This window comes from Melanaphis sacchari, unplaced genomic scaffold (assembly GCF_002803265.2).
Source record: "Melanaphis sacchari strain LSU unplaced genomic scaffold, SCAv2.0 Contig19_pilon_pilon, whole genome shotgun sequence".
Classification (NCBI taxonomy): Eukaryota; Metazoa; Arthropoda; class Insecta; order Hemiptera; family Aphididae; genus Melanaphis; species Melanaphis sacchari.
The window spans coordinates 195,090-220,471 of NW_020270975.1; the positions used below are offsets into that span (position 1 = coordinate 195,090).

General features: G+C 28.7%; 3 protein-coding genes across 3 annotated transcripts; 1 reads left to right on the plus strand and 2 right to left on the minus strand.

The window, feature by feature from the left end:
- The first annotated feature begins 112 nt into the window (after nucleotides 1-112).
- On the plus strand, nucleotides 113-3,275 carry LOC112593035. The gene is made up of 6 exons (XM_025337256.1): nucleotides 113-988; nucleotides 1,055-1,191; nucleotides 2,104-2,338; nucleotides 2,428-2,478; nucleotides 2,589-2,740; nucleotides 2,970-3,275. The coding sequence occupies exons 1-6, from the start codon at nucleotides 451-453 to the stop codon at nucleotides 3,075-3,077; spliced, it is 1,221 nt and encodes a 406-aa protein (XP_025193041.1). The 5' UTR covers nucleotides 113-450; the 3' UTR covers nucleotides 3,078-3,275.
- A 2,462-nt stretch (nucleotides 3,276-5,737) lies between these two features.
- On the minus strand, nucleotides 5,738-14,211 carry LOC112592992 (trypsin 5G1-like). Its single transcript, XM_025337178.1, has 7 exons — nucleotides 14,119-14,211; nucleotides 9,842-9,905; nucleotides 8,945-9,107; nucleotides 8,024-8,256; nucleotides 6,816-7,021; nucleotides 5,974-6,031; nucleotides 5,738-5,880 (listed from the first exon to the last, which is right to left on the minus strand). The coding sequence occupies exons 1-7, from the start codon at nucleotides 14,209-14,211 to the stop codon at nucleotides 5,759-5,761; spliced, it is 939 nt and encodes a 312-aa protein (XP_025192963.1). The 3' UTR covers nucleotides 5,738-5,758.
- A 4,535-nt stretch (nucleotides 14,212-18,746) lies between these two features.
- Nucleotides 18,747-25,382, minus strand: LOC112593007 (stearoyl-CoA desaturase 5-like). Its single transcript, XM_025337210.1, has 6 exons — nucleotides 25,203-25,382; nucleotides 22,269-22,575; nucleotides 21,207-21,337; nucleotides 20,893-21,098; nucleotides 20,397-20,582; nucleotides 18,747-19,209 (listed from the first exon to the last, which is right to left on the minus strand). Exons 1-6 carry the CDS (start codon nucleotides 25,209-25,211, stop codon nucleotides 18,840-18,842), a joined length of 1,209 nt encoding a protein of 402 aa, XP_025192995.1. The 5' UTR covers nucleotides 25,212-25,382; the 3' UTR covers nucleotides 18,747-18,839.

Consider the following 25,382-nt stretch of genomic DNA (forward strand, 5'->3'; position numbering starts at 1 on the left):
GTTTTGCCCGGTCAGATGATTTAAGGTTATGTTTACGGGCATGAACGTGAAAACGAAAATAAATACTGATAACAGGACCGATAAGCGCTGCTACTAACTTCGTGACTTCAATAGAATAATATAAATTATTCGACAATTCGGTATTCAAATATACTATAACTATACTCAGGTTACTGTTTTCTGTTGTGTGCTTTAGTATTTTTTGCCTAATTTACTAAATTTAGTAGTTGTTCGTATTTGTACAGCTTTTTTTTTTTTTTCGAATAAATTTATGACTCGGCTCAGGGTTTAATTATTACTAGTTGACATTGGATTCGTGGAGTGTGACGACAAACTCGTCCTCAGATTTCCGTTTATGTTTGGCACTTACTTAATTTTTCGAAACTCTGCGTTCGCTGTATAATGTGAAGTCTATCAAGTTTGGACGACGAAACGAAAAACAATAACGTCATGATCACGGTCGGTATACGGCCGATACTTGCCGGACTGATAGTCGTCACGTTGCAGATTTGGAATGTGTCGACGGCACCGACTGAAAAAACTATTAGTCAACTTATGATGTCGTCTGGCAAAGTCGATTTGGTGAACTATTTCAAAGAGCTAAATCTCGACAAATTTTGTAATTTTCCGTTACTGGATGTTAAAAATTTCACAATGGTGGAAAACGAATACACTTTTCCGTGTTTTTGTACGGTGATTTACAACATTAGCAATGAATTTGATTACAATCTCATAAATGCCTCAAACTTAGAAACTGCAAAATTCATGACTAATAATCACAAATTAAAAGACGAAGTCATATATGAAATGTGGACAAACATGACCAAAAACTCCCAATCAATGAAATTATTAATGGATCCGCTAAACAATATAAACAAATGGAATAAGGTCTGTTATAATTTAAACAATGAATTGCATACATACTGTAAATTTTTAAATGTAGAGGTATTACTGTTCTACAGTGGCGGTTTAGAAAAATTTAATAAATGTAAGTAATATTATAACTTTATAAGGTATACTATAAATATACAATTCTGTATTTGATTTGCTTTAGCTATAAAAAAAAATATTGACAATCCATCAAAAGACCTTAAAGAACCCGTTGTTCCTAATGTCGTTGTTGCAGAGCTGAAAAACCCTGAGAACATACCTCAAATTAAAGTTGATAAATCTCCAGAAAATGAAAAGAACGTAAGTGTTTATTATTTTTAAAAATATCTTAAAAGAATTCTAATCATTAAGTTTGGTATAATATGAAGTTATATTTAATAAGTTACTACTACCATAGATTTCATTACAAGATAAACATCATAAAATAATTAGATCATTCATATATTTCATATCATACATGATATGTTAACTGAGAATCAAAAGTTGTAAAAAATATTAAATGCACATTATGTATTGATTATACAAAACAAAACAAACTATTGATTTTACTATGTATATTGTTAGTGTTTTTATTTTATTTTTATATTAATGCAATATTTGTTTTCTTTTTAACCCATATAAAAAACGCATTTATTCAAAATCTTTTGTTATGAGTTTTGAGTAATATTAAAGTAAAATTATAGAGTATAATATTTTTAAGTTTATTATTTGAATTTTATTTATTATCTAACTATTCATTTAACTTTAATAATAAAATTAAAATTGTTAATTTAAATAGATTTAAAATTTTAAGACAATATTGAAACAACCCTCAAGAATATTTTCTTCTATAATAATCATTATAAGTAATTTAACACCAAGGTTAGTTGACCAGTATCCAAAATAAGAAATTGTTTTGATGAATTATGTCTTTGGTAAAGATGGTTGGATAGAAAACAAATAATGCAATTACCATCATATAATATTAGAGTAAAAAAATTACAACTAATGACTTCATCAAATTTTACCCCTTAAAATTGTTTCAGTGAAATACAAATTTATCAATGCTGTATTCAAATATAATGTACTTGGGTATTGTTTTTTAAAAGTCAATACTTTTTTATAATTCATTATCTTGTTGCTTTTTGCTACCTACTTATCAGAAATATAATTACATAATTTATTATTATATTTTAATAAGTTATATCAATCATTAATTAAAATATTATTTAGGTAGACAATATTCAAAAAATAGTTGATGTCAATAACGGTGATAAAAATAATGATGAGGAACTTCGTTCAGAAATACCTAAGGATAATATAAACATTGATGGTGATGAAACTACCATTGAAGATGAAAAACAAATTGAAGATGAAAAACCAATTGAAGATGAGAAACCAATTGAAGATGAAAAACTAATTGAAGAAACAGAGGTCCAAACTCCAATTGATTCAAAACCAGATACAAGTTAGTGCCTATCATCCACAACCATAAAACTAACTCAAATTTAATGTAATATTCATAACATAATTTTAAACATACATTATTTATTGTAGAATCTAGTGTTGATTATCCTAAAGAAGACGATGGTACTATTCGGCAATCAGGTAAACTTGATTCTTTTTTTTATATTTTTAAACTGAAAATTAATATTTTTAATACTTTTATAACATTACTTTTTTAAAATAAAAATAATATATTTATCATAATTTTACAGAAACTAAAGAAAATTTATCAAAATTAGGACCTAAACCTAAATTTGCAAATCATGGGTTTGGTGATTCAGAAGACTCACATTTCCTTTTCTACTTCAGCATAATGACTATACTATCAATGCTATTTTATTTAGCTTTATACAATAAGAAAAAAGTAAGCATACAATTTTCAAAACTATGTTCTTCAATTTGAATTCATTATAATTTGCTGTGACTTATAAATACATTCTAAGAAAAGAATAAAAATAAACTATTCAATATTATCTAGTAAAAAAATAAATATATTTATGACATGCTTTATTGTAAATAAAAATATTTATATTAATGTTTTCCTCTCTTTCTCATTTTTCATACTATTCTCATATAATACTATCTTATTTCAGATAATTGCGCTTTTAATTGAAGGACGGCGAAGTACAAACCACCGAAGACGACCAAATACATCAAGTTATTCAAAAGTAGAGACTGATGATGGATCAACTGTGTTTTGATGAAATTGATAACCTTTAGTGTGATTTATATTGCAAAAACAAAATTAGTCGTAGACTCTCAATGTTGTGAAGTTGAGTGGTTGTTGATTGAAGTATTTCCTATAAAAAGTGTTGAATATGTAATGGTATATATTATATTAATAAGTTAGAAAAAATTCTGTGATGAAAATATGTATATATAAATTTTACAACATTTTTAGAAACCTTATATTTTTATTTTGGTATTGATTATAAATCTTATGAACTGCTAATCTTAAATTTTAAACTGTCCAACAAAAAAGTGACATAAATACTTAAATTTGTAATAAAAACATAGTTTTGTTTTTTTTTTTTTATTTAACAAAAAAAAGAACATTTTATATTAATTATATACTTAATATATAAAATTAAAATGATCACCTATTTATGTTTGTTCTCAATATTCTCCTATTATATATATTTAAGTTAATCATTCTAAATTTCCAAACACAGTAGTCATCTTTAGGCTCCAGATTGAAACACTTGCTATATAGTATGAACATATTTTTTCACACTTCCAATCCAAATTTTAATGTATATACTCAATTTCCTACAATTAATTTTTGTTAGTTTCAAAACCAAGATTAAAGGTTTAAAAAAAAAAAAATTACATTTATGTTATAGACCATTTATACACCATGCCAAATAGTTATTTTGAAATTTTGATTGTTCCAATAAATTAATTGATTTTATATCTCGCCACATTTTTAAGTGTAAATAATGTATCAAACTATCATTCTGATAGCAAATTTAATCTAGTTTGTACTTTGAAAGTAAAGGAAAAAAACTAAAAATATCTGACAAAATCAAGAATATTTACTAAACATTCTTAATTTTTGATAATATTATTAAAATTTAAATATTAACAGCAGGTTTTTAACTATTTTTAAGCTATTATAATAGGCTTCAAATTTTGACCTTTTTGATGCGTGTTGACAAAATATTTATTGTAAGTTAAAAATTTTGAAAATTGAATACAAAACTTACCACAAGTTTTACATAAACTAAAAGGTATGAAAATTTAAAAAAAATTTATTATTAGCAATACACAATTTGTAATTATTTGGTAGTATTTTGAAGTAGACTGAGCAAAGATTGAAGGCTAATTTCATGTATATTAAAATTTGAATACAAAGTTCTTCATAAATTGTTGGAATTTCAGAAACATTTTTTTAAAGAAATTTGTTATTTAAATAAAAAATAATAATTTCAAATAAAAAAATTTTAATCTAATTTTACAATTTTACAAGAACTTTTCACTATTATTATTCAACATACCTATTGCCAACGCATAATATTTTTTATACCCATTCAATGAAAAGTTCAAACACTATTTACACTACAATCCTATTCATACTAATCTAAAGTAGATATAAATTGTATTGTATGATACAATACTTTTTATTTTTGTTATGTATTATTAAAATGTTCATTGTTTTTTGGCATAAATATTAGTACCTACCCATACACGCCATATTATTATCAACAAACAAAAAACTTTAAAAACTCAATTTATAATAATAATAATAATAATAGACAAACCTTGAAAGCATGGGCGTTTATGTATAATTCTTTTAGATATGTTTCATGTATAATTTAAATAACTATTCATGGCATGAGTTTAATATAGGTATTTTTTTTTTATTTTCTTAAATATATTGTTTGCTGTAATGAAGTTTTAGTTTATAAGTTGGCTATTGAGTATTGATACTCTTAAAGCTCATTTATAGTACTAAATGTTATCAATAAACATATCTAGTGCGTTTAAATAGTTTCAAAACAGTCGAAATATTTTAAAAATTTAAATAATTTTATCGTAACTATAAAATGATAGCATAAACATTTGGTGAAAAATTCTAGTATCTACGGTTATTTGTTCTCGTATTACAACAAAAAAACCATAATCGATTTAGTCAAAATCTGGATTAACGTAAAATCTCCCGTTTTTTCCTTATCGTGTGTTTCTGTTTTTGTTAATTATAAAAAAATATTGGAAATTTTTTGTTTTTACCTCTTCAAAGTATAAAATAAATTCAATTTTCTACCAAAAATCACCCCCATTTTTGAAAATTAACGCATTTTATCGACTACGTATCGCCGTACACATAGGCGAAAAAAACACATCACTGTAAAATCAGTACATTCATCGCTCCACTCAAAATCTAATATAATATCTACGTCATTATATTACTAATAGTAATATCGGTAAAATAAATTAAGTGAGAATATAATATTTATGAATAGAGACAGCACTTCGTTTTGGTTATTGTCTTAGTCCTTAGATAGTTACTAGCGTCTATGGCCGTGGTCTCCAATGAGAATCGTTTAAATATGTAACACATCCATCACAGTTGTAATCATTTACTCAGGTGTACAACGTACAAATCGACATACCCAAACATTTTTGTGGGAAATTTATTTGGGATTTTTTTTTTCAAATGTGAATGGATCATAAATCATAATAGTATTTATTCTAGACAAAACCGCGTGATTAGTTAATAGTTGGGCGTTGGCTCGTACCTATTTCATTTAGTTTATATTATATTATTATTTATTATGTATATATTATATAAGTACGTCATATATTATTAAAACGTGTCATATTATTTGAACGATGGAAACTCACATTTTTACAACGGGTATTATATCCATGAAAACTGGATTCAGTTTGTACAGTGGCAACTGTCCTTCGTATTTCTCATTATCCATCCTAGATATTTGTCTACCCGTGTGTATACTCCAGGGAGTTTCGGAGCTCCGCACCCGATACCCCAAGATACGATTCCTGGAAAACGAATCATTTTACACGATCACCAACGTATTCAGCTGTAATAGAAATCGAAAGATATCTTATGAAATAATGTTGCAATAGGCTCACCTGCCACTGTTATTTTTTCGTTATTATCGTAAAGCATCAAAGGTCCACCGCTGTCGCCCTAAAAGGATTATTTATCAACCTCTGATGACCAATAATATACAAAGGCACATAAAAAGGCCTCAAGATTGATCGATTTTTGACAGCAACGACTTTGCGATAAAACCGCAGCATATCAAATGCTCACTTGACCTAAGAGCTATATATTTCAGTCCCAGATTCGGATATATTTATAAATTATAACTGTATTTCATCAAACAATTATTGGTACGCAACCAGGATACTTCAGGATAGGCAGGTTGATAAGTATAAAATTTAAAAATGATTTATTTAAATACGGCTAGTATACACCTAACTCAGTAGGATAAAAAGGCTAGTTAATATTGGATTTTTCTAACGATATCTTATCCACGTCATTTAATACTGGCTATACGAATTGACTAATAATTAGATATCGCATAGGTTAGGTATAGTCGATCATCGATACTCTGTTACTCTGTAAGTAGCAGTATTTGACAACAATAATAATAAATAATAATCAATTACAGTAGAATTCAAATGTATGTGGTATCTATTCAATAAGTTAGGTACTAATTACTAATAAGTAGCCAGTAGGTAATAACTAATACGAAGTAGGTAATAAATAATAATTACACTCTTTCCTTATTTTAGCATTTAATATTCTAGAACTACAATTGTTTAATATTGTTTATTTATAGCCCTAAGCCTGTGAAATGGATTTTTTTCGAACATATATTAGGTTAAATTTTAGGACCAAATAAAGAGTGAATTTGAGTTCACGAGTCTCATGTTAAATGTTTATTTATGTAGGTACTAACGCGTACCTGACACGAATCTACTCCTCCTTCTCGGAGTCCGGCGCACATCATGTTGGACGTGTATCCCGTTTTCTCGATCTCAGGTACGGCAGCACATTCCTTTTCGGTCCACACGGGAAGCATGGCGTGTCTGAGGCTTAGTGACGTGCTACTGAATTCGCTCAACTGTCCCCAACCGGCCACGGCCGCGCTCAACCCGCCGTAGTCGTACCCTGCGTATATTATTATAACCGTGACGTCGTGACGAAGATAAACACGGTTTATGCCGAAGCAATGAGAAAATAAAAAGGCGGGAATCGCAGAACTACTTCGCATTTAAAGATTACAGTTGAACTCAACTAAACGCTAGTAAGATATAGACATATAGATGGGTAATGATTATTTAGTACCTTATTAGTTATTAGTATTGTTTGGTCGTACTGACTACACGAAAATAATTGATTTGTAGCGTTTAAATATCTAATGATATTTTAACATTAACTATAATGACTATACTTCGTACAATACTGTAGTTATCTAGTTATTAATTTTCTATTAATGTAATTAGTTGAATTCACTTAATAAATTGCTTAACTACAACGATAATAGCAGAAATCACTTTAGTTACTATATATATTTTGTAGTTAATCTAAATACTTTTCTAAGGCGATTAACTGTTTTGTTGCTTATTCGAATGCGTCTCCGCCTCTGTATAGGATTAAAAACGTAAAAATCAAATTTCATAGATAACAATTATTATGAGCACAGACTCCCCCCCCCCCTTTGATAAGTTATATATTATGCATATTGTTAAATTAATTACGGTTTTGAAAATATATTATCTAATAATATACCTAATACCTTGCTAATATATACTAAAACTATATTTGTAGATTTTCTAAAAATAAAATTGTACTCTCTACCCCAATTCCAGATTTATAGATTTGCGAGTGAATTATAGATACCTTCGTACAAGCATATAGTTTATATTACCAGTATAACTCTAGTTTTCTTACTTTAGATATTAAAAATACGGTATCATATTTTAATATTTATAACTTCCGTGAGATTAATTAAACTAGTACTACATTAACAATACTCCCATCAAATGTGTGAATTACGCAGCGCAGTTAAAATGATAGAAAATTCATGTCATTAAATAATTTATATTGGTATGTAAAATAATATTGTCAATAAACGTCCTACAATTTAGTTTTGTAAAATAATTCGCTCACTGATCATAGGCAGACAAATGGGCTGGGTGGTGCGTTCGAATTTCACAGGTCTGACCATCTTGACCAACGCTATGTCGTTGTCGTGGACGTTCGCTCCCAGTCGATTATACTTGTGGTGTATCTTCACTACCGCTGCCCGGATGATGTGCGATCCGCCCGGAAACAGTCTGCCGGGCCTCCTGGTGTGCCCGAGTACAACATGAACCTCCCGATAATTGGTTGTCGGCACTTCGCTTTGATGTACAGACAATTATAATTTATTACTATTCCGATTAGATATAGTTATAGTTTCGATTTGATATTTTCATGTCGTTTATGTAAAGACGCGTAGGAATGGATATTGGTCGCTCGTTTGCATGTTTCGTATTTTGAAGTCTAAGACTTTCTTAGACTTATCATTACTATTTATATTATTTTATGAGTTACAAATCTATTTTATGATTTGAATAAATGGAAAATCAAAAATTATTTGTTCAATTCTTGTGATGTCCGCCATATATTTTATGGATAATAAAAAGATTTTATTCGATTTGTTTAACCCGACCATTAAGTTTTTACTGTTTCAAAGACAATTACATAGAATTTATAAATATTTTTTTTATTTTAAAAAGGGAATTATAAATTGTTTCTACATTTACAGCCTGTGGAAAGGGAGAAGGACTTTTGAAAGGTTGTGATCTTTTTCTTAAAACTATTTCTAAACATATACCTACTTTTGTACGGCTATGTACTCAAATGCGAGAAAATACAAAATATTTTACTGTGGTGTCGTCGTGTTAATAATTAATATAATACAGAATGTAGCAAAATACCCTCCCTAGTTTTTTTAGTAGTTCCTATCCAAAGTATATATAAACTAGAGAAGGAGAATCGGCACATTCTGTAATTCATATCAATTGATACGGCCGATAAATCACTTACCTAAAACAATGGGCGGCCGTGAGTACGTACTGATCGGTGACGATGGAACCGCCGCAAAAAAACTTCCTCCTGGTATTCCACAGTGACGCCATCCAAGGATATTCGTTTTCTCTGACTTCGCTGCCACCCACGATTCTCGATCTGGGATATCCAACACCGCACACTACGTATAAAATGTAATGTATTACGAATAGACGCAACAGTCTTAGTAAATAGATATGATGAGCGAGTTGGGATTCCCTGCAGGTGATTCGTTAACGTTTACTAAAATCGTATAAAAAAACGCGATATCGGCGTTAAGAAACAAAATTTTGAAATTAAAATATTTTCTGTTCATTTTTATTTTAATAAGACGAGATAGATATTATAATCGAGTAATCACCACACCTGCATTTATTGTCTCCGTATTGGCTAGCTCGTAACACGGGAACAAATAAATAAATAGATGTGCTGTTGTCCATAACGTCAAAGCGATTAATAATAATGTTATTGTAAGTAATATATTCGATTTTATAAATGCTCATGACACGCCTTAAAATTAAAATATCGAGAAACAAGTAATATTGTTATATTTTGAAATTTTGAAACTAACGAAAGGAAACGTGTTCTTTTGGGCCTAATTTTACTATATTAATATGAGGTAAAGACAGTAAATGTGTTTGTATGTATAAATGGTTATTAGGATTTAGGGGGAGGGCTGGTTCGGGGAGATCTTAAGCATCTTTATAAAAATTTTAAATACATCTGGTAACACTGATGTCAATATAAGATACTTTTAATCCCCGTGTATTTTTTCAAAGTTTTAACACCTCTCCTCCAAATATTATCAAATATCCACTTATAAATATGCTGTCCTCTAAAGTCTAAAGCATAATACTATTATAGTATGTAACTCACTACACGGCTGACATCTCGAATCCACCGCTACGTCATCCGCCTTTTGGTCATCACGACTATATAACTGTAAAAATAAGATGATGATAATACATTAATACATAATATTATATTCCTACAAAAATAACTGTATAAATGGATCGTTCGCCGGCTGAGATGGCAAGTATTCATCATACATATTGCAAATAACTCACAACGGGACAAATTTTGCAATTGTTCGAAGTACACAAATCACAAGAACCCAACTTCACAGATTCTTACTTAAGTATTATAACAAATCGAAAAACATGATCATAATGTTATAATAATTAATACGTCATTATTATTATTTGCCACAAACGTACTATGAATATCTATTTAACTGTCTCCGATTAATTGTTTCACCATTCACCATCAACATTTTAAGTTTTGTCGTGTTGATAAAACCATCAGAAACGACTTTAAATAGAAGATTGGATTTATGTGTGTACACACGTTTATTGCACGTAAGTATAAGATAGGGTGACCACATTTATAAAAAACAGGACAAAAATAATAATCATAATATTTTTAAATTAATATTTATTATATTTTTATTTATTGATTTTTAACTGTGAAAAAATATAATTTTTAAATTATTAAAAATTAAAATTTAGACACATAAAAATATTATTTTGAAAAATATAAAATAACATAGTTAAATTAAATTAATACTTTTTAAAATTTCCTTTAATCGCGTATATTAGTATTTTACTTAAAAAAAAAAATTGTAAATTGTAGAAACAGTACCGAGTCATTGAACTCATTATTTATATGTTATTAATTAATTGTCAGCTGTAAATTTTAAATAGTATTTCAGGGCGGGCAGTATGTCATGTACGTAATTTAATTTCATTATTGGTTTACATTTTCGATAACGAGAGAGTGGCATATAATCGTATAGTCACTACCTGTGTACCGTTGATCGATGATTATTGCGAGTGTCAATCGCAAGTCTCATATAGACAACACGGTCGCCTCGAATATCGGTTATACTTATAAATAAATGTTGTGCATTATGATTATATTTTTTTATATATATTGTGTAACCTGACTAATAACAAACAAAAGCTAATAATCACACTTGGTTACGTTTAAGGCTAAACGAATATTTGATTACATAACCATTGTGTAATTCATTCTTCGAAATTGTATCTTGTTAAAAATAATGAATTCTTGTATAATAGATGTATTTTATTATATACAGTATATAATATTATAATGTTTTTCCAGTAATTTATAACTGGAAATAATATTGTTACGTATTTTTTTTTTTAGATTGAAGATAATTATACCGTGGATATTAAAATAAAAAAAAATGAACATAAAAAAATATCATATTAGTTTTATTATTATGTTTTAGTTTGGCTGGTAATATATATATATTCAATTGCGCAATTAGTAAGTACTAAGTTTAAAATGTATAAAAATTATAAAAATTTTTAATTTTTTTTTTTTTACGAACCCAAGAATAAAACGACTATAGAAAACAACAAAGCAATATTTAAAGAAATTGATGAACTAAAGATAAAATTTAATGAATTGAAAAAACAACCCATAGAAACCGATGATAAAAAATATGCCAGAATATTTTTAGCCCTTATTAAAGGGTGTTCCCAAATTCTTAAATTATGTCATGCCAATGAACAAAATATTCCGAAATACAAAGAACATTCTAATTTTATGAAAAATTTTAATGGGTCAAGTAATGTTAACATAACTTATATTAATAACATTAATAATTATGGAAATAACACGATGAATCTTAATAAAAACAAGTCCATAATAACTGCTGCTCATGAATCACTCCGTCCGATGAGTTGTCGGCGGATCTCCTGAACCCAACGAGCACCGCCGATCCACGTCAGTAGTATGTTTTAGTATGTTTTGGATCCCCCGTCAAACTGGTAAATTCGGTTACCCTGTCCAGCCTATCTCTATGCTATCACATACTCGTATGTTCGGCCCAGCCTCTCAAATGCCCCCCTTTCCACCCGTTATATCGTGATGTATCCACCCTTCTAAGTACAGTTGTATTAACAATTTATGTAAAATAAAGACATGATATATATAAAAATTATTTTTTATTCATTGAAATAATATTAAGTTTTAAAATAAATATTTACATAATTGTTCTTACTTTGCCATTAAATGGATTTTAAGTTATAATTTGGTCATGTAATATTAAGCGATATGCCGAAGTGGAGGCTGAAACGCTTCCTAGGTCTCAATCTCAATCCTTAGATCAACAGTTGACGCTTTTACATTATCGTTTTGTCTGCTCATATAGTCATATTCATAACTATAATCGGCGATGGTTTTTTGAAATCTGATCAAGTCAATAGAGGAGTAAAATTATCAGGACCATAGCAGGATTTCTGAAGCTTGGTATATGCGCGGTATAATGTAGCCATCTTGTTTTTATTAAAGTCGCTTTGAAAATCTTCGTAGGGTAATACTTCAGAATTTAAATAAACCTTCAAGTTTTTGATTTCACAATGATCAAAACATGGCATTGCTTTACTCATACTGTTTTTCCTATCAGTCTGAAATCTGATTATAGCATACCGAGGTTTTTCTAATTTCAAAATATGTGTGACGACGCTTGTGCTCAATATGGAGGCCATGGAGCTACTATAATTGGGCTAAACTATTATATGTAGGACGTAAGTACGGTTTACGTCGCCGACAACAATGTGATTTAGCAATAATTATGGTAAAAACAAGAATCCAAAAATACTACTGAAGAGTATAGATTTTTATATTATTTTATTCAATAATGTCATACAAAAATACCGAAAAAATAACGACTATTCTAAATTCAATTTCAAAAGTTAGACTAAAATAGTAAGACTAAAATCGGGAATAATACGGGACAAAAAGCGTCCTGAAAGAAGATTTTCAAGATAACACGACATAAAATTGAAATAAAGGAAAATCCTGTATAAAACAACACGTATGGTCACCCTAGTATAAGAAATTATAAATAGCTGTATAATTATATATAATTGGCGTGATCGACGAGTAGAAAAAAAATTGTATTTAACGGAATTCATAAAAAATTCTCTCGGTGTATGTTTTAATATAGAAATTATATTTTCATGTTTTAATGATTGGTTAAATAAAACAAAATATTTCGATTTATTACTATATAATATACTTAACATAAAATATATTATAGTTCAATTATATTGATTGATCATCTATTTTCTAACTGATACGATAAAAAATAAGTATTATAATATTAAAAAATAATGATAATATTTTATTATCAAAACATTTATTATAATTTGTAATAATAATATATAACTACACAAAAATATAAAATACTACAGTGATACCTATAAATGATATAAATTACTACTCTTTTCTCGGCCCTTTACTTCACAATTTTGTTTTGGTTGACCAGAGACTATTAAAAAAAAATTTCTCAGGTTTTTTCCTACTCGAGTCTCCGAAAGAAATTCGCCTATAGCTAATTTTATACCAAATACTCTAAATAAAACTAAATATCACAATACATGTCGTATAAGGAAAAAATATTTTACCGATTCACGGTATATTTATATATATTTATGAAGACTGTTTTAGTAGTATAGCAACATATTCCAGCCTATATTGTGTAAAATATTGCTTTAAGTACTCAGATAAATACAAATATTTTAAATAAGTAATATAATTGTATCGATTTCATCTGAAAACGCCACACCGGCACGTATTGTCTCCATCCTATATAGATATACAATATAATAAATTTACGTTCAGTAGTATCTACCCCATTTTGTGTTTTTAGCTTTAAATAATATCATAGTGAATTAATCTATTATCAAAGTCAAAGGTAAGACAATTATTAATAATCAAGTATCGATTTTTATTCTTTATTTAAATATATGCTAGACACGAGCATTTCAATGTTTTACATATTCCTGTCTCGCTTAATCACTGATAATTTTCTTAGCTTTAACTTTGATAATAGGCCAATTAATTCTAAAATTAAAACTAACCACACATAATGAGTTCCACTGAACGCAAATCTGCTACATAAAAACAGATAAAATACGGACAACACATGAGGGTGTGGTGTCTCCTTAAAAGTGTCTCTAAATGTAAAACGATTAAAACGCACACGATACAAGTATACACCTTCGTCACCCCCCGCGCATTAAAAACGCACGATCCCTTCGCCAATTCACCAGCACTCAAAATCAATTATTTCACTCGATTTTGGTTTGGCCACGTTATTGTAGTTTATTTGTACTCACGTGTCTAGTTATGTTCCGTCGGGCCGACATCAAAACGACAGGGTGACACAACAGCGATGCAATTATCGACAATAACTGTAGCGATAACTCCATCACGAATTGTTTTCTCGAGTGTTTATCATAATATTATATTGTACTCGTCAAACAATACACCGATCATAATAGTGCAGATGATGCATTTTTTTTCTCCGTCAACAAACCACAACCTAAATTTACATAAAATATTATAATATTATAATACCTATCGTATACTGCGGCGAAACTGCCAAACGACCACACGAGTGGCGACTAACCCGTAAGCCACGAATGTGATGCACGTAGATGTATGCTGTTGTCGTCGCAATGCCATCGACCGTAATGGACGGTAATTATTAACTCGTTAAACATTAAAATCGAAATATTACGTTACAGTAATAATATTATATTATAAACTGCGTTTTCATTTACCTATCGTACATACGACATTGATGTAATGCCTAATCATTGGAAATCGGAAACGGGGTAAATGCTTGCAATAAGTATCATGCAGTACTTTACTGGCACGATGACGATTAATATTAATTGTAATATGTTTTAACACGCGTAATCTACTCGATGTCATTCGTTTTACTCGTCGCCACCGTTTTTGGAACGTGCATTTACGTTTTATATAGTTACATCAATCCAGGCCAGTACAACACGAAAATGCAATCGTTTTTGTAAACTTTGAAATTAACGTTGTTATTATATATTCAATCGATCGATCGATCGATCTGTCCTCGAGAATTTTTAGTCTACAGCAATATCTATAAATTTCAGGTCGATTGGCACGAAAATTTCACCCGAGTCACGTTTATTTTATTTTATTCGTGAAAAAATATGTGTTTTCTTAAAAATCTATACATCGAGTTATTGTAATAAAAGTGGAACTTTGTTCACTACGTCATGTCCTATAATTCTTCTAGCCTAACCCAGTGGAAGTCATATTAAAAATCAATGTTGCTACCGGACGACCTGCAAGATCACCCGCATCTAGTCATCAACATTTCAAATTAGTAATTACCTACACATTGTTCAATCAATCTAATCGTTACTTTTTATTTTGTTACATTCAAATAGTACTTAAAATAGTCAACCATGACCACCTAATAAGTACCAAAAATCAATAGTTGTTTGATTTAGCCTCCTCTCGTCCAATATAAACTAAAATATTATTTGGTATAATATTAATCAATAACCTCCATTGTATTATACTCTTACAACTTACAAGCCACAAAGGTTCGTTTATTCCTCGACAGACCACATGACTTGATAAACCGATGAGTGTGTTTCTTTGTGCATCTATACTAATGTAAACAATTAATTTCTTACACATTATGTAAATAGTTCCCCATCATAAATTACTTACAATCTGCAAGACTACTGTGCACGGGACACTAAAATAAAATATATTTAATCAGGTAAATACGTATCAACTCATCAAAAGTTTGCACAAGTGTGTAATTGAATCGGAACCCGGGTTTTCATTTTTATTTTTTTATTCAACATCATGTGTTCATTACGATATTATATTAAATATTTTGTGTAAAATATGAGTATTTAAAACTGAGTATAATATAACTATTATTTTAGTTAATGAAGAAAAATTGTTTATTGCTTAAGGACACTTCTTAAATGGCATAAAAAAAGTATTTGGAAAAATGGTTTTTATACATAGTTAAAAAGTAAAATACCAGAATATGAATAAAAACTTGGTGAAAGAAAAATATGGAGTTCAAATAATAATACTTGTTTGAATTATTTGTTTACCTATCCAATGAATAATATTATTGCTGTAGGTATTCATTATTTTCGGTTTTTGTTTTTCACTAAATACTATAAAATGTATAGATCATTTTTTCTAACATAGTTTATTCGAACAATTTAAACATTATTATAGAAAAATCAATAATATCTCAGTAATAAAATTATTAAAATATTATTATCCTGTGTTTAAAAGATCATTTATTTTCTAAACACCCGTACAACTCATACATTGGTAGTGAATCATAATTATATTAATTAATCAATAATGATCATGTGCCATAGCAGTTTTAATAATGCATTAAAAAATTGGGTCATTATAAGACAAAAAACGTTTTTTAGAAATAAAAATATTATTTACCAGTAAAATATACCTATATTGCAATTATCGCGTTAAAATACGTGTTTAATAGGTATATGAACTGTAGAGAATAAAATTTTGATAATCATTTATTTTGAATTTATTGGCTCTTAAGCATACACATTCATTTCTGCGAAAACGCATGTGTTCATTTATAGAATAAAATTAAAATATTAAAAGTTTACTTATAGGCTATAGTTATTCTCTTTAAGAAGTGCCTATTACAGTCATATAACTAAATACTACGTAGTATTACATGTTAAAATATTATACTACTCGTATATTACCCTTTTTAAAGTATAAATATTAAATGAATGTTAGCTTAAAATGTAAACTATATTTTAGAAAAAAGTTTTCCAACTTCAAATTTATATTAAAATTAAAGAATATTTTAATATATTTACGCTTAATCTGAATGGTTTAATTTTAGAATGAGCGGTGAAGAGAATTATCATTGTTCTTAAAAGATTTCTGTAAGTATGTTGTATGATGCTGAGTAGGTTTTGCTTGCAGTTGTGAGTAATATATTGTTTAGTATTTGAACTAAAAATATTCTTTGCATTTCTCGAATTATATTTCGTAATATTTGAAAAGTAGACTATGAATTAACGACTTAACACTGTGACCCTATTGATTATCAATGATTTTTTCGTAAGTCATATTTTATCCCGTTCAACATCGATCATCGTCAACGCTTTAGTGTTCAGTTGTTTGATATCTACAAATTCTTAAGTTTATTTATTGAAATTTATCAGTTAAAAATAATATAATTAAACGCAATCTTTATAAACTTAAATACTAAACAAACTTTAATGTTTTTATGCGCGATATTGATCATATACATAGATTTCCGCTCAGGCGAGGTAACCTAGCTAGGTTCACATTATTTTTTCAAAGATGTTAATATGCACACTAGCTGAGTATTACTAACCAATAATAGAATACACTTTAAAAACGTAAACAACCGGCCATGTTACATAATATAATATTATATATTATAATACACGTCGTGTACAATATTATAATCGGAAAAGGAAGTGATTTTCAAGTAGGTACCTCTACTTAATGTGCAGCGTCAGCGTGTCAACAATAAATTAACATATTATATGGTATTATATTATTGAACACGAAATGGAATTGTATTTTATGGGTTCGTTATGTTTACACTTGAGTATTTACATGCATACGTATACATATTTGATTGGTTGCGATCAAGATTGAAAAGATTTTTTTGGATAACGTTACTACAGTGGCCATGCGTCGTATTAATTAAAATACAATTTTTTAACAATACAGTATATAATATACTATTATTCTGTAGACTCGAGGAGGTTTGGGTGGTTTGGCTGCCGTATAGCAAATATCTAATTGACAATAATATTTAGATTATAATTCTGTATTTTTTCACTTGTAGCAATGTTTCTATTTTCGGTACATTTTTATGGCTACACGTTGTCCACGGAACGTGGAATGCGGGAAATCACGGCCTTTTTATTTCACAATCACGACTAAATATTACCTATTCATATTTCGAATTTGTTTTTCAAAGTAATTAACCCGTATTTACGTGTAATTTAAGGACAAAATATTATAAAATATCTAAATAAAAGTTAAGAACACCTACATCCCGGACGCGTAAACGCAATAGTAGAAAACCAATAATAATTTAATGATTATATACTATACAGAGCACGTATTTCTCAGAAGAAAAATAAATGTACGCCCGAAAGTGAGAACACAAATACTCGCGTAAAGACATGTATGTACATAAAAAAAAACGGCTATATTACTATTAAACGATTTACATATTTTATAATTTTGAATAACAACAACAACGATTATTAACACTATAAAAAGTGGTACGTAAATATTATTGATTTTTTCAGATAATGATTGCAGAACATTACTACCTATTTTTTACTATATTCATATAGCGTTTAACTGTTATGATTTTTAGCATTAAAATAAATGATAAAAGTCAAAATTTCATAGCAGATAATAAGATCGCTGTGTAAAAACTTCAATAATTTATATTTCAAAAAATTAAATTGAGTAATATGTTCAAATTTAATTAAAGAAATTGTTCAATTTATTATAATTATGATAATGCATTAAAGTTACCATATTGAATCTAAAAAATATAATTAGATTGAGCTCAACAATTTGAAGGATGCTGATTTTTTTCAATTCAAAAAAATCCCCCTTATATTTTTCCAATGTGAGCACTACATATATTACTATCATAATTATTATTATTACAAATGTTTGTGGTTCCTATATCTATCATACATGTTATTATTATTATATCGTCAAGCAACGTAAATATTATGTATACATCCCAGAGCAAGATAGATAAAGAGAGAGAGAGTCACACTTAATCGCCGACATGTGTAAATTGATTATATATAATATACAAGTGCATACATACATAATATAAGAAAAAAAAATGTTTCTAAAAAATATCCTCTGGCGACGTATAATAATAATAATAATAATTATTATAGTAATAATTAATATATACTGTATAGCTAAGTATAAAAAATGCATTATATTATATTATTCGCGGGTGTGGAAACGTTCAGCCCTTCTGAGCCTCGGCCGCACGCTCGGCCGACCGTTCCTCCAGCCAGAATAGCTCTTCGTAAGTCTCATCGTCCGCCACTGGTTCCGAGGATTCATCATTTTTCTTAAACTGCGGACGACTGTACTTGCAATGCGTGCCATCTCCGCGTTTCGTCACTCGGCTTCGGACCATGGCCGGTGTCGCGTACTTCTTGTCCCACACCCATCCCATCTCTTCGAAAAAGTCGATCAGCATGGTGGTCAGATTAAAGTACTGCCCGAACTCGGCGGCCCGGTAGTCCCACGGGAACGAATGGTGATAGTTATGCCAGCCCTCGCCCAGCCCGAACATGGACACGTAAACGTTTTCCACGGGCATTATATCACTGCATCCAGTCCACATCGTCCGCGAACCGACGAAAATGTTTGTTATATTACGATTATATATTATATTATACATTTATAATCCAACCTAACCTATAAAATATATACCTACTAATACAGAACAACGTGGCATCGTTGTGGTAAGGAAATCGATGACTATTCCGAGATATGTAAAGAATTTTTACATTGTTTTTTTTTTTTCAATAATGTTTAATAATTTACCTAAAATTAACCAAAAGACCCACATACGTTTTCTCCGTCTTACAAAGTATATTCATCAAGTATCAAACTTATTAAGGCAAAAAATATTATCGTATTTGCATGTTGACAATATGTATTTCAATTGTATACAAGTTAAATACCTATACAGAACATGAAAATTCAAAAAAAATTCAAATATCCTAAAAACCAGCATACAAACACAGATAATATTCTTTACTTAAAGTGTGATTTCGGCAATATTTAGAAATTTACTGTCTAAAGGCAAAAAAAAAACCACCTAACTATAGAAAAAAAAGTAACACAGTGGATAATGAATTGAGTTCATTAATACCTAATAAAAAAAATTAAAAATTAAAATTTTAATTTTCTTTCTAAATTGTGACAGAAAATTCTTTAATTATACATATTATCATAGTTAATAGTGAAAATTAGATCACTTTCGATATTTATTTTTAAAACCGACAAGAAATGTATGTTATTGATAATGATAAATATTACTAATTATAGCAATAAATCATACAAAATATAATATTTATTATAGGTAATAATTATGACAGAATTAAAACAATGAAAACATTTAAAAAAATTAGCCGACTGGTGCATTGACCTTTGTTGCAGAGTTTGACTATTCACTAATCACTTCACTTTAAACTTAAAGCCAAGTAGCAACACAAGATTATAGTTCTACTGAACGAAAATTAACTTTGTTGCTTTGGAGAAAACAATTAGTGTGCTAACAAGCATAATAATTCTCTTATTTGATATAATGTAGTTATACGTTTGTAAGACAGAGACCAAATAACATAAGGGTAAGACTATTAGTAATTTTTCTAAAGCTTTTTAATTCACTATAATAAAGCTTATATAAAAGAAAATCGCCACGTGACAAAATGACGATAAAATATGAAAACGTTAGGTATATGGTTTTATACTATACGGTTGGAGACCACTTAAAATATTTACTCACTTGGTAAATGGTTTGTTTCCATAAAGATGCGCAGCACTGTTGACCAGCCAGGTCAAGTTTAAAACCATCATCAGCCGAAATAGGAAGCACACGAAGAAACCGTTCCACAGGGTTTCTCCCCATAAAACGTGTGGCACGATCATCGGCATGAGCATGGCCAAAACCGTGAACAGTATTTTGTAATATCTGTGTGCATAGCAACGGTATTACATATAGGCGAGTACTTAATATGCGTGTATAACACAAGCGCTCAATTTAAAGACACTATGAGTAACATTTTTTTTTCAAAATTGAATTTTTAACTCTACGACTATTTGTGAAAAATTATCTTAACTTAACACGGATTAAATTAAAAATTATACTAAAAGTATATTCTAAAAATGGTGTCAAAATTTAATTTTTTTGTTTCACTCAACAATAAATGTGTGATACGTAGAAATAAAATTATTGTATTTATAGATACTTTTTTAATCAAAAATATCGGTTTAAATCTTACTTTTTTTGAAACATTGCGTATGGATCCATTTCGATGTCGGTCATGTCGATCTTTTTGCCTTTTTCAATGACTTCTGGATGTTTGCGTACCATCAACCATCCTATATGCGAGAAAAAGAAACCCCGCGACGCATTGTGTGGGTCGGCCACCGTGTCGCTGTACTTGTGATGCTGTCGGTGGTCTCTGATCCAAACATACAAGCAATTCTGAGAACAACAACAGAATGCATTTAAGAAAAATCAAATAAGCATGAGAAGTCGACAAAATTTCTCAAAAATACTAAACTGTAATAAGATTATATAGTAGAGACTTACTTGTCCCGCGACCGTCTGCCCGAACACCAGCAGAGCTTTCACCCAATCATTACATTTGAATGTCCTGTGCGTATAAAGTCTGTGAGCGCCCATAGTGACGGAGAACGCACTTGCGCCCGCTACCAGCAATGCTAAGTACATCAAAATATTTTAATTGGATTCTCAACATTTTAAATATATCAACCAGGCGAATCTTTTAACGTAAAAACACTCATTATTTCAAAAATATTATTTTTTTTTTTTTTTTGTAATTGATGACTAATTTTGATGCAAAGGAATGGCGGATATCAAGTAAAACATTTAAAAAATAGATTTATTTTTATTTTTTAATCTCCATATGGGAAAAATATAGATAAATTTAAAACCTAAACAGTTTATTTAAATCTTTACGTTACATCATAACCATATGGAAGACGAATTTATTATAGAAGAATTAATATTAAATATTTAAATTTAATACGATAAAGTACGAATAAGGTTGTAACGTTGTCAAATTTTTATCTACACAACTTAAGAAATTTTTTATATTTAAATAATTCATCTTGATATTTCTTAAAATTTCATTTCTTTAATGACTACTTATACTGTATTAATGTATTATTAATTTCATAATCGAATGCATAATACTTTTTAAGAATATTTTTTATGAGTAATTATTATACATTTAATATTAGTTTATTTGTTTTTTCCTTATCATTAATACTTTAAAACTTTAAACTTAAGATACGTATAACTTTTAAAGAGTACCTGCATATGCCCTACAAAGAACTCAGCTAGTCTAAATAAAAATATCTACTAATTAAAAAAAACTTATATTCTGTTTCAGATCATATAAAATTAAAAACATAGTTTTTCAATGATTTTTTTCAAAAAAAAACCTATACAATTTATAAAATAAAAAACCGGTAGGTAACTAGCAAAAATATTTATTTTTTCTAAAACGGAATGTGGCTAATTATAAATATAATATGGATCACCTCGTCATCGTTATCAATTGAGCTTAGAAATCGTACTGTGTTATACTACATTTACTGATTATTAGTTATCATTCGTTTTACTTACTCCACAACATGGTGAGTATCATTGTCGATGTCAAGAACAAGTACAGGCCGTACACGGCGCCCAAGTGGAGCACAAGGAATCCGATGGTGTTGAACCAGACGATCTGCCTACGGTACACATACTCCGACCGTTTCGGGTCGTCCGACCGCTGGCCATCGACATCCTTTCGGTTCTTTTCCGCCTCCAATTCTTTTTCCAAAATCTCCATGCTTTTCAGCGCCCAGTTGTCGCCGAACTGCCAATCGAAAAACAATTTCTTGCCGAACAGAAGTTCTTGCGCTATGATCAGCAACTTGTAAATCAGTCTCTGCGAATAGTCTCGATATTAATCACAAATAAATTACGTATCTATCATGATAACACGCGTGTGCACGCGTTTATGTGTTTACGTATGTAAGTGTAACAAACTCGATCGATCAAACAGTATATATAAATCGTTCCACCCGCGCTACACGTTCTTATATAACGCCGGTCCAATCGTGTACAGCGACAATATTATGCTAATTAAACAGCATTTGTAGTGGCAGACCAAAAACATTTTTTTCCCTAACACCCATGCTAACACCCATGTCCTATTGTCATTTTAATCGGTTGCATACGTTTATAATAAATAGTAATATTAATAACATATACACGATACGTATAATTTGCGTATGTATTGTATAAAAGCACATACATAACACACGTATCTATGGGACATAACGGTAGTCTGAATTCAGAAGAAAATATTAAAATATATGTACGATATATACATGTATCTTCCAATCATAATCACAACATCATAGCGGAATCGTAAAAGCTGAGCAACTCCCTCATAAAAATAATGCTGTGGTTTGGAAAGGGATGTCTCTCCAAAGCATAGATATTTTAGTATGTAGTTATGTATTGGTATTTTTTATTACTAATTACTTATTAGTATTAATGTATTATTTAAGACCATCTACCCAAAAATGGTTATCCCTATTTCCGCATATGCACCTAATTAGTAAAAGATAAAATATTATAAATAACGATGAATTAATAATTATGTTATTGAGATTTACGGGAAGTCGGTAGATACTTACTATACTTACTATGTTTATTGTGCATACCATTGCAATGACAAATAATTTAATGAACCAAAATTTCATCTAAATCGCATTTTAATTATCTATTATAGATATATTATATATCAAATTATAATAATACAAATTTGACGAAATAATTTTAAGAAATATCAAGAAAATCAAACATTTTTATGAAATTAACTATTTTTATTTTAAATATAAATTTAAAACATAAACAGTCTATTAAATGTTAACGCCAAATTATAACCATGGAAAAAGAATTGTGTATAAATAATAATTAAGGTATTCGTATTAATGCTCAAGTATAACGTGATCGAGCAAGGCCATAAATCATAAATTCCATGACTTTTTGACTAAAAATTATTATCAATGTCCCCTGGTAATATCACACTATACAACGATCTAAAAGTATGAATACTATTCATGCCTCTACTGGCTCCACTTTCACTCCAACCATCTTCCGGGAAATCCAGCCAGACGCTTTAAACGTCCCACATCTTTCACCATCCTATTTATATTATTTAGCTAACATCATAAAATTTAGTGATCTATACACCAGTATAGATTGTAAATTAATTTAAATAAAAAGAAACATTGATATAAGATTTAATCATAAGTATAATGCTAGAAGTAAAGAAAAAGAAAATATTAAATCTTTTTTGTGTTCTACTAATTTTGGCAAATGTAGCCATCTGTTTCAGATAAAAGTAGGTGCAAAAATTTTTAAAATATTAGAATTAAATATTTAAAAATTAAAATTGTATAATAGTTTTAAGAGGAATGTCAACATTTTAGATTTAAAAACTCATTCAGAGAGACATACATTAAAATAATAATATTATTAATATTAAGTATATTTTTTTTTTTTATTTTAATCATATTTTTTATTTTCTTTGTTATTAAAAAATTAACTGTCTTATAATGAATTCTCTCAATTCAACACAAGATTTGCTTTAAAAATGAGAACTTAAAGCTTAATTTTATTCTATATTTATAATTATATTATTTAATTGTGATTTTGGTGTCAATAAATATATTATTATTAAAAATTGTATTATGTATCTTGTAATTGTTATTATTTAATATACATAAATAAACCAGCCGTTTTACACAGTGTTTTTTTTTAATTTTTTCGAGTATTTAGAAATAATTTCAAATCCCTTCCTATATTTTATAAAGTATCAATCGATAAACATCGAATAAATAATCTGTAATAAATATGATTTATAAAAGAAAAAAATCCTTAAAAAAAAGTGGATTAAAAATACAATGATTATTATTTTTTTAGATGTTTAAATAGAAAAAAACCGTTTCAGCGTGCAATTTACTGCAGTATTCAGGCGCTTTAAATCGTAAATACATGTAATATATACGTATTTTTCCAACTAAAATCAAGCGTACGACTAACTTTATAACAAACGTACAACATGGCAAATCCTAACCAATTATGTATTGTTAGTTTATTAAAATGAATTGAATCAAATTTAAAGGTAGTACATCTCATGAACTTTTATTGATATTTTAATCTCAAAGATTATAATATTTTAAATGATAATAATAAATGTGCACTTCAAATAAAATCATACGAGTTTTCCTAGAAACCTAATATTCTTACTTATGAGTTGGATAATACCTAAACTATTCGCTCTAATATTAAAGCTAACAATAAAAAAATTGGTTAGTTCTACTGAACATAATTTTCCAAAGTTCTACATTTGTAATATAGAACAATACATGCGGATGTAATGTACTCGTTAATGTAAAATAATATATCATATTATATTACTCATTAATCTGTGGCCCTTGTAAAACCACACGACGTATAACGTACAAATATTAATTTATAAGAACAAATCGTCTTTCTTACGTATCTCATGACTGCGATTTGTGTTCAATTTCTTCTATAAGATTGTATGGATCCTGGTTAATCGAATTCGATACAAAGACGAAAATTTACCAATTGTACAGTTTTCTGACTTCGTATCAATAAAATACAATAAAACTTATTAGCGTGGCGTGTTTATTTTAATCTTAAGCAATAACGACT